Source organism: Phodopus roborovskii, unplaced genomic scaffold (genome assembly GCF_943737965.1).
Source record: "Phodopus roborovskii unplaced genomic scaffold, PHOROB, whole genome shotgun sequence".
In the NCBI taxonomy this organism is placed as follows: domain Eukaryota; kingdom Metazoa; phylum Chordata; class Mammalia; order Rodentia; family Cricetidae; genus Phodopus; species Phodopus roborovskii.
This window is the reverse complement of record NW_026126567.1, coordinates 16,551,894-16,563,280: the sequence shown is the minus strand read 5'-3', so window position 1 is coordinate 16,563,280 and position 11,387 is coordinate 16,551,894. Positions and strand designations below refer to the sequence as shown.

General features: G+C 45.8%; 1 protein-coding gene across 1 annotated transcript in view; it reads right to left on the bottom strand.

The window, feature by feature from the left end:
• Positions 1 to 2,088: 2,088 nt before the first annotated feature.
• Laptm4b (lysosomal protein transmembrane 4 beta) overlaps positions 2,089 to 11,387 on the bottom strand; it is a 39,571-nt gene continuing 30,272 nt past the window's right edge. Inside the window, exons 6-7 of the mRNA XM_051202704.1 lie at positions 10,908 to 11,003; positions 2,089 to 2,321 (exon numbers count right to left, since the gene is read on the bottom strand). Of these exons, the coding sequence (XP_051058661.1) occupies positions 2,241 to 2,321; positions 10,908 to 11,003 (177 nt within the window). The 3' untranslated portion in view covers positions 2,089 to 2,240. The remainder of the gene's footprint in view (positions 2,322 to 10,907; positions 11,004 to 11,387) is intronic.

Sequence of the window (11,387 nt, the reverse complement as noted above, 5' to 3'; positions counted from 1 at the left end):
CACGGGCTGCCTCAAGCTCAGCGCCATTTACGAACGTTGAGAGGCTGAGTTTGAAGCTGCATCCTTAATTAATGACTTGAAGGTGAAGATGAGAAACCTAAAGGATTCCCATGCAGCGATCACAGGGCAAGGAGGATCTAGGCATGGCCTCTGCTGGTTACTGGATATCAAGATGTGGTATCAGCTAGTACATATCAGTCTGTATTCCTTTCCAACATCCCCACACACACTCCAAAGACAAGCGGGCCTCTCCATTTCACCATGTGTCATTTGCAAAACCCATTAGGCAATGGGAAACAAGCATACACCTGTGGTTTCCTTATGTACCCTCCACCGGGATCAGAGGCCCTTCCTACTCTGAAGTATTAATGTGTCTAACTTTGTGTGAATCTTACAGACATGAAGCTTCAAGGGATAGAATTTCTCAGGATGAATTCAGAGTTCTAATTTAAAAACAAAAAATGGAGGTAAGGCTGATCCTCAGGGATAAAACACTGCCCCCCATCTTCCTTGTTTATTCCCCTCCCCCCCCCCATTCCATGTGCATTTTTCTTTCCTGTGCCTGTGATAAAATACCCTTGATCAGGAAGGGTGTATTCTGGTTCCGGTTCACACTTCCAGGGTTCACTCCCATCGTAGCAGGAAAGGCAGCAGGAAACTAGTCAAATTATGTCCACTCAGAAGAAAGCAATGTATGCTGATGCTCAACTTCAACTCTCCACTTGTACGGGGCCCAGGATTTGCTGCCCAGAGAATGGTCCCATCCATCTCCCAGATAATTCTAAATCCTGTCAAGTTGACAACACCAACATCACACCTTGGGACACAGAAATACTGCTTATCGAAAGTGCTTGGTCACTAAGTGTGGTGGAATGTGCCAGTAACCCCAGCATTAGGGATATAAAGGCAGAAAGATTATGAGTTGGAAGCCAGCCTACCTGGATCACACAGCAAGCTCCGTGATAAGCTTTTAGAAAGCAAAACCACATCTCTTAAAAAAAAAAAAAAAAAAAAGGGTGGGTTATGGGTTATGGGTACTGTGGACACTAACATGTCACACACACCACTGCTAGATACCCAAAGTGTGCAAGGACAGGTTAATGACAGTGCATGCTGGGCATTGTTGGTTCAACCGACCTGGTTTAAGTATTAAAAACATCTGTGTAAAATGACCTCGCTGTGTGCATCTGCGTAGTCCCGGGGGCAGGGCAGGTGGCTGGGCACAATCATTAGAACCAAGGCTGTCTTCCTGGATGCAACAAACTTTTATTGCAAAGCCTCCATGTACAGCACATTCAGGGATGAACAAACAGGCGAGCTGCTCCATTTCAGAGACAGAGACATAAATAAATGTCTTTCCTAATTCAGTTTAGAACATTCCACAAGGGAGTGACCCTCCTCATCTTTCTGAAGACCACTTGACATTTTTCAACAGATGATTAGACACACTTAAAAAAACAAAAACAAAAACCCAAATAGGATGTATCCTGCAAGGAGAGAGGGTGAAAACCCTTTTCCATACTTCTAGACAAACACATGTGGGCAGTTCTACTTGATGTAGCAAGAGATTTGCTGGGGCAAGATGCCAAGGAAAAGTGCGTGCTTTGATGCCAAACAAGCCATCCCAGAACAACTAACAACCTGGGCAGAGTGTTCCTGCCCTTGCCGGCTGGTGATACTTACCGGTCTGTCTTCAGGACAGAGTAAATCCTTGACTAGCAAATTCAGAGTATCACTGCATTTGGGGATAGTAGGGAAATTCTTATATCACACATGTAAGGGCTCCTAACTACCTGATTAGAGCAATTAATATTAATTGTATTAGGGTTTGTTCTATATACTGGGATGGTTTAATTATTACCTAATTTTAGTTTTATGCTTTCAAGAGAGTCAGAAGGAATGGAGAGAAACAGTGTGACCAAGTGCTCAGCTGTGGCTACAGACCAGCCTCTGAAAAGGCTATCTACAGTTCTGGGACAGAACTAAGGGTACTCATTACACCCCAACCCCACCAAAATAATCTACAGCTACTCTGGTGTTCCAGCTACAGAGGATTTTTCTAACAACAGAGGCTTCAAACTCAACATCTACATTGTAAAATGTGGTATTTTATCAGCAAATAGGCTCAAAGAGCTCTTCCCAAGAGTGACATCACAGAAAGACCTATCGATTAATCCGTCAACTGATCACTCAGGCAGCTGCAGACTTAGACTGCTGCTCCTCGATTCCCCACACTCGGCTCAGGCAGACACGTATGGTGGTGGTGGCTCCTTGGCAGTACCAGTCACAGCAGTGGCATCATCGTACGGAGGCAAAAGCACCTGGAAAGGAAAGCCCGTGTTTAAAGTAGGCATACAGTCCCTGACTCTGCGGCTAGGCTTTAAGTGAGCACTCATGCAGTCAAGCACCCCTGTGACCAGTACTGTAATTGAAAGTTTTTCAAAAAAAAGTTCTTCTCTGTCTCTCCCAGTCCCATTGGAGCAGTTTCTCTCCTGCCCGCCAATCCCCATAGCCACTTAATAAATAATCATTCTGAGGCTTAATATTAATTATAATTGTTAGGCCAATGGCTGAGGCATATTACTGACTAGCTCTCACAATTAAATTAACCCATTCTTATTATCCTATATTTTACCACGACACTTATGCCTTGTTACCTCACATCTTGGCTACATGGCGCCTCCCTGACTTCACCTCCTCTCTCTCCATAACTCTGTTTGGATTTTCTGCCTGGCTCTATTCTACTCGGCCACTGGCCAAATCAGCTTTATTCATCTAACAGTAAAAGCAACACATATTTGCAGCATACAAATGATATCCCACATCATAGTACTCAATCCAGCTTCTCACTAACTGGTAGATATATTTCATGAGAGACTCTGAAACCTTAAAACAGCACCTGGGGAGGGACTTGTGGGTCCTCTGCTTTTCCTGTATCTGTGCCTGCACAGCTAGATGGTGTGTGTGTGTGTGTGTGTGTGTGTGTGTGTGTGTAAAGGAATAAGGAGGCGACAAAGGTTCTCCCAGGTGTGTGTGCGCACAGGAGGGCAGGCCCACTCAGTACTGACCTCAAGTGACGGTGAGAACCGTAACCACACTCAAGTCCCATTTTTATCATCATATCCTTGAGCATATTATGTACTCTTGGGTTTTACACCTGTAAAGATCTGAAGACCTGAAGCCTACGAAGTACCTAATCACCCTGCTTGACATGACCTGTAGAAGCTGGACAGGAACTAAAGAGTAGTGCTGACTGACAGATAAACACCTCTGTGCTTACATTTCAAGCACAATACCAGAACTGCTCAAGGTTATCCACTGCTTAGAAAGAGAATAGAATAACAGATGAAAACCACACTGTGTTTTCTACTCTAGATTCATGTAGACTAAAGTATATATTCATACATGTTATTAAAGTATGCCTGTCCCATAGGCTCCTGGAGGAATACCATTGCTAAAAACCCTTCTGTTTCTGTCACACCTGCCCTCCGTACCTCACCACAACACTCCCACCCCTCTCTAGCTTAACACATGTCGCTATTTGTCTTTTCCACTCGAAACTCCCATTAGCTCACTCAAGAGTGGGACCTATTATCCACTCGACAGTGGGACCCTGGAGGTATGAACGGTACACATCGTTTAGTGGTCTCTGAAGTTTCCCCAGTGCGGAAGTTAAGCTGGCCCACACACAGTTGTCTGGATTGTTTGAACTCAACCGGAAATCAGAAACCACAGTCATGTTATTAACAAGGGACTGGAGGGATGAGGACTTCATTAAGAAGGTGTGGCTGGAACTGCTGAGTGGACAGTACCCTTTCCTGTTGCAACAGGGCAGAGCCCATCATCTACTATCAGCAAGGCAAAGCTAGGATGTGTAAGGGTGTCCTGCTCAGACTTCTCCGGGCTAGCCACAAGACGAGAAGCCATGTCCAGGGGAAGCCCTAACACAACCTACCATTGCTACTGCTGCTGTCCCTACTTCCTACTCAGAGACATGGGGAAGGGGACACAAGAACCCCTATCACCTTCTCTCATATGGTGCATTTGACTGGCATGGCTCACAGGCAAGCAAGCGACAGACAACTGGCAAAGTCTAGCTCCAATCAGACTAACTGTGGAGCTCCAGCACAGCAAGGCTCCTGATACCGGGTCCCAGAAGCAGCTGTTCCTGGCAGCTCTGTTGTCTTTGTTTCCACAGGGGGCAGTTAGCAGTGTCCCTGCATCCTAAATACTTCACTGATTAGGCAAAGGATGCTTGGCAAGGAGGTACCTGTAGGGGTCCCCACAAAGGATCCAGCCACTCTTCTGACAGATCTGTACCCTAATCGCTGGAGCACTCAAGGCACTCACATCTGCAACACAAGCCCAGTAACACTCTGTGCTGTCTGTTGAGGGGCAGAACAGGCAAAACCCGAAAGGACCATCAAGAACAGGGGGTACACTGCAGACTGGACATCAAGAAAAGCCTCCCCCAACGGCCAGAAGGCAGTGACTAGCCAGCAGAGAGAACACTTTCTCATGGAAAGGTGAGTATACACTTGGGGTAGGGAGAAAGGCGGCGGGTTAGCAGCTTCTGGAAAGCGTGAGGGGCTGGCCACTGTCTACCTATGGGAGAAGGCTGGGAGACGCAGTTGGGAAGGCAGGCAAGGCTCTACACATGTGGCCGTGGCCTGAGCCTCCAGCACACATGACTATGTTTGCATCACCTAGGATAACCTATGGCTGGAGGAACCCAGGAACAGCCCTGGGAACATTACTGTAGGATGGCAGTCGGGCATTATCTTCCACTGAGGGATGATCGGGCCCCTAATCTTACACAGTGGTACTGTTGAGGAAACTAAAGCAGCTTTGTTTCTCTCCTTTCTCACAAAAGGAAACATTCAGGCTAGACTTTTCTGAAATGCTCACAAATTGAAGGCGACATTTTCTTTCCAGGGAGACACAATTCTAAATCCTTCACACTTTGGTATTCTCGATATTCATTATCAAACCTGTACCAAAGTCTCCCTGTGAGTCAGCATTTCAACACTGACAATCTTCTCTCCGAAATACTCCACTGACTTCCACTTGTAACGGAAGTCCATCAGCCAGAAGAATTTCTCCTTCCAAAGCTGGTGACAGACACAGTTTTCACTGTTCTATGCTGATTGTGAAATAGTCCTGACATGGCACGTGACATCTCTTGCTACTTTGCAAAGTTCTCTGGATGAACTAGGCTGAATTCTCGAGGCTCAGCATCATCTTATCTGAATGATGCTGAACTTGGTCCTGGCTGAAAGGCGGGATGGCTGTAATTTAAGAAAAGCAGTGTTTAAAAGATACCCTGAGAGGGTTCAAGCAGAGGGTTTTTATTAAGGAAAGGGGAAGGGGGAGACCAGCCTCCTCCAGGGAAAGGAGCAGCAGGAGAGAGGAAAGGGAGGGAGAGAGATAGAGAGAGGAACAGACAGAGAGAGGGAGAGAAAGAGAGATAGGAGGTGAACAGGACCCTTTAACAGGCACAGGTGGCACTCTTAGTGGCTGTAGCTGAGGGCGTATCCTGTCAGAACCCCAAGAACTGTCAGACCAGTACAGATGCCTGAATACTGACAAGGATGGTGAAGAGGGACCGCCATTCCATTTCTATTATGGTCTGTTAACGCTGAGGATGAAGCCAGATTCCTTTATTGCAAGGCGGATGAAATACTCGTACATCAAGAGAAATAAATAACTCTAATATGATTAACACAAAATTTGCCAACAAGGATGTCATGACATTATAAAAGAAAATGTGATTATTTTGACATTTTTATCACTTGGCATTTAAATGATTTAAATTAACCATTCACAATGAACCATCAAAAAAAAAAAAAAAAAAAAAAAAAAGGCCAAAACACCAAGAACATAACTTGCTGCTAGTGGCTAATGACCAAGTGAGAATGTGCAAGTCCAACACAAATTCTACACATGTGCAAACACCCTTTTCGTCTCCACACACCCTCTCCGGGGGAGCAGTGTCTGCCTGAGGTGTGTAGTAGGATATTCACTTAGTCTCCTTCTGTGGCACTGACCACGCCCATTGGGGTGGAGCTAGGGGTGGAAGTGACCTGGAACTAGGTCTGAGGAGGGGTGGGGGAATGCTCTCGTGAGCCCGCACGGACAGGAGGACTTCCGGAGGCATCCTTGGGAGCAGGAACCTGCTGGTGTTCACCTGTCTATGTTGAGAGTTATTTCTCCCTGAATAAACATCTGTTCGGCCTAATTGTTTATCCAGATCCTTATTAAACCGCATTATCTGGTGTCAGAAGTGGGATGGAGGCTGGGGAGACCAGACGCCAGCCTCACTCCCCGGTAAGATGAGACCACGTGGAAATACTTAGGTTAATAGAAATGGGTTAATACTTAAGACAGGGCTAGCCAATGAGAAACAAGTACCCGGCCAACAGCATTTATCTCTAATACAGAGTCTCTGTGTGCTAACTGGGCCAGGAAGACACCCAGTGTCTGTACATGCACACATGTGCACACACACAACACTATACATACAATGGATACAATCTGGAAAACAAATTCACTTCATCAGTTAATAAAGAGCTACAGCTGTGCTTCGTGTAACAGTGGGGCTATATTCCAAGAAGCATACCATTAGGCAGTATCATCATCAGATGCGAACGTACTGGAGGGTATTTTCATAACTAAGATGGCGACATAACCACACAAGCAATACGGTTATGGGGTCACCAGGTAACAGGCATGCCGCTACAGACTGAAACCCTGCTGCCCAGTACTTATTAGCCGGTAAAACTACACAATGGTTAGGACCAGGGTTAGGGCTGGACTTCAAACATACTTGAATTTAGCCAGTATAAGTTTATCAGTAATTCTACAGTCACAGCGTATTGTGTATAAGCTAAACGTGATTTCAGACAGTCTCAAAAAAATATCACAAAATGTTAATATTGAGTCTAACTATTATCCAGACACAACCAAACTACCTAAGGGTCAGTCAGCTGGGAGACTGACCGGGTCATCGTCCTACCGACATCCTGAGGGGCTCTGTCTTCACTGTTAACCGGTACAGCTCCGTGCCAAATTTTGTGTTGATTTCTTTCGCTGGGTGCTATCACCAGGCAGGTGGTGCGTTTGCCTGCGTTTCTACAGCTGACTGAAGAAAGGCTTTTCAGGAAGTGCTTTAGAGGGCACAGTCACGTAAGGAGAGATGCTAAGTACCCTGCCACTCACTCCCACGACTACCAACTCTTCATTCCCCCCACAGCTCTCAGAATCCACCCCACCTTCTCTTCGCTAGCAGACCTGTCCCTCCTGAACCTGGATTCTGGGATTTGCCTCCCAGCTGCGCCCTTTAGCTCAGCTCAGAGTTACCAGGTCCACACCAACTTCTCACAATGCTCTTGGCCTTTTAAAATTAAAAGTGTGAGAGGTGGGGGGTGGGGCTAAACAGTCACACAAACCACTTAGTGGAGGGAAGAGTCACTTAAAAATGTCACCGGAGGGCAGGAGAGATGGCCCAGTGGTTAAGAACACTGGCTGCTCTTCCAGAGAGGTCCTGAGTTCAGTTCCCAGCGACCACATGGTGGCTCACAGCCATCTGTAATGAGATCTGGCGCCCTCTTCTGGCCAGCAGACGTACATGAAGGCAGAGCACTGTATACATGATAAATGAAATCTTAAAAAAAAAAAAGTCACTGGAAATAAGATGACCTCCCTTTTACATCATAGCATTCCAAAGACCAGAAGTTTCAAAACCATCAGATTATGGGAAATGTTTCTAAACCTCTAAGCCCGGTGGAGTTTTCACTCGTCTTGTCCCAAACTTGAAGACTCTTGCTGCTCCCCTGGCCCTTGGGTCATTTAAACAGATGTTCTTGAATCTGACTAAAGCACATCTGAAGCATGCTTGCTTATCCAGCCAATTAGTTATGACTTTTCTGCAGGAAGACGAAGACTTGTTTGTGTTTTATGCTGCGACTGTCTCGTTCTTGGTGATGATGTCCAACTAAGGATCGTCCTTGCTGCCCATTCCATCATCGATTCCCTCTTCCCTCCCTCTACGTTTAGGAAAACTGACAGAAGCTGGTCATAGAGAACTTGCCTCTAACCATGACTAGTTTATACTAAGAAAACCCAGACTAGACCAGTAGCTGGGGGGAAAAAGGGGGGGAAGGGGAAGGAAAACCAGAGGAAGCTGTGGACGATTACAGAAAGCCCCGGGGACTACCATAATGTCACTCCCGCTGCTAAGCTGTTCAGAGCACTCCAGTGGCCCAAGGTTGGCCCGTATGTCAGAGAATCTACTGGGAAATGGCTACAGGGAGATGGTCTGCCTGCCATGGGAGCTTTTTCTTTTAACTATTTTAAAAGCAGATTCAAGAGAAAGCCTCATACGCTAAAATACTTTTGCAAAGATAATAAGCTCATAAGGTGATCTGAACCAGAACCTACATTGGCATAGCATAACCGACTCCATGAAATTTATTTTTCCTTAAAATGATTAAGAACCTCCTTCTCATATCCAAGACAATAATGCTTTTATCTGGAATCAGAATTTCAGACACTTTTTTTAAGTTAAATATTAATCTTACTGATTTAGAGGACCCTGGTCCCACAGGAGTTGGGCTTCATACACTTGGCAAAATACTGCTATGACCTGAGTTTTAGGACTTTTAGTGAAACTAATGATTTATTTCACTAATAATTCACTAATACTCTATGTATATTAAGCTTTTAAGGACTTCAGTTTGCTAATGTTTAATGTGAAGAACCTTACAAGATACATGTTTATCATTTTAATGTGTCGTCTTCCTCCAGTGAGCACATTTTCATGGCATTAGGAAGAGAATGTGATGTTACATAATGCATCTACCACGTGATTTCTCCAGCATGGGGCTCTAGAGGGGAGGGCGCACCTCGCTAGGGCATTAGCAGTGCTGGGGCTAGGCAGCTGCGGTGACGCAAAAGGGGCACCTTGGGATATTTTAAACTCTTTATTTATTCCTCTCAGGGGAAACATACTGAGCAGGCTGCTGTCAAGCCGGGCATACATGACTACTTAGGGCAATGAAGAGTTAGGTATTTAGCCTCATGGCCTGAAGAAATCAGTCAGACCTCAAAGCACTGTGTTTGGGATCTTCTGCCCCAGGCATGCCCAGCAAGGTCTGACTGGAAATGGGAGGCGGAGTAACCCTGGGAATGATGTCCCTTATCTAGAACTCTGTTCTGTCCTCCCCCTGGGCAAACCAGTGTGTGCTGTCTTAGAAAAGGAGATGAAACATGTTTACTTACCAACAAGAGCCCCAGTATCTTTCCACAAAGGTCAACATGAATTTATTTAGCCTGGGAGAAGAGCCATCTGGCCCAATATTTAATATGAAGTGAAAGCCAGGCATGACATATCATTATGTTAATGTGGATGCCCAAAACTGACATGGAAAACGAGACCACTAAAACCTTCTAGAGGGTCTCTGGGACAGGCATCGATCCACATTTGGTTTATAAATCAGAATGCCAACATTAAAACCCCTAGTTCTTGCCAAAAAAAGAGAAACCTTTAAAATTATGGACCTCTCCAACCCTCAGAGTCCACATTATGTCCTCCAGATACCATTTGCCACCAAAAAGGAACAGTTCCTTGGAGAAACAGCAGACCATTGATCTGGTGTAGGAAACACATAAGCCTATGCCACACTGGAGAGCAAGAACCCTGAAGAGCTCTGGATGGGGCTCCAACCAGCCAGGGATGGCCTAACCTGAGCATCAGTGCTATGAACTGTGAGGTGTTTGCGTTAGTGAAAGCTTGTGACCTCACTTCCTAAAGATACGGAACAGGAAGGTTCACTTAGGGTCATTTACACGATTTATCAGGACACGTGTAGCTTTCACTGGAATAACTCGTTTTTCACTGTTTGCTGCTGTTTGGTGGACAGTCTACGTTTATGTGTACTGGTGTTTTGGCTGCATGTATGTCTGTGTACCGTGTGCATGGCTGGTACCTGCACGAAATCTGGAACTGGAGTTACGGAGGGTTGAGAGGCACCGTGTCACACTGGGAAATGAACAAGGGCCCACTGGGATAGCAGCTCTTCACTGCTGAGCCATCTCGGCAGACGGTTTCGTTTCATTGGTTGGTTGTTTTTCCATTACTGTTTTCCAGGCCCAGTTATTATTATCTATGTCATGGTCTACATGTGAAGCACGGTGGATTCCTGCCTCCCCCCCCCCCCCCACACACACACAAGACTCAGCTAGTGGATCCAATCACTGAAAGCAACTGGACAGCAAGGACTCTGACCTGATCGGTGGATCGACCTATTAGTAACCCTACTGACGGTTTCATAATCCTGATGGCATTACCGGGAGCTGACTGGAACTTTTTTTTGGAAGTGGGGCTTGCTTAGAGGAAAGTAGGTCACTGGGAGCCCTGGCACTGCAGGGTCTGCTGTCATGATATTCTTCCTGTCCACCACAAGCCAGTGGGAAGGGAACAAGTCCAATCACATGACTAAATCACATGTCTAAAGAATTAAAGAACCCCTCTCTCTCTAACTCATTTCAAGTATCTATCACACTGACAAAAAAATACAACCTGCTAGACCAAGCAAATGTAAACATGTCTTAGCCAGGCAGTGTTGGCACACTCATTTAATCCCAACACCTGAGAGGCACAGGCAGGCAGATCTCTGTGAGTTCAAGGCCAGTCTGGTCTACAGAGTGAGTTCTAGGACAGCCAGGACTGCTACACAGAGAAACTCTGTCTTGAAGAAACACACACACACACACACACACACACACACACACACACACACACACACACACACCTCAAATATAGCAGGAAGTAGCAAACACTAAAAACATTAGCCACATCATCCAGCAGAGGGTGGGGGAGGTCTCACCTTTGGCAACATCACACCTACCGTGGTGTCATTGCTGGTAACGTAAACCAGGACATCAGAGGAGTTCCTGCCATTGATGTATCGGTAGCAGCTCCAAACACAGCTTATCAAGTAACCCTGCAAGCAACAGTCACTGGGTTTTTAATTTTCAAACCGCAGATGATTTAAGACAACACAAAGTAACATCATAAAGCCTTTATTCACATACACATGCTAACGGTACTAAACCGAATGCACTTAAAAATTGCAGAAGTTGGGTATGGCAGCTTTCTGGCAAGGGGTGCACTGGCACAGCCTTGTTGTATCACAGCACACCAGAGGACTGTGTCCATACTTGGACAGTGGATGAGGTTAGGGATGGGAGGGGCTCACCTTAGAAGAGGGCTGTTAAAAGGAACCATGGCTACTGGTCAAATTAACTAACCTACTTACCACTCACTACACTACTTATTCTTTGCCAAGAGATGAACCAAACTTACTGTGTAGCCCAGACTAGCCTCC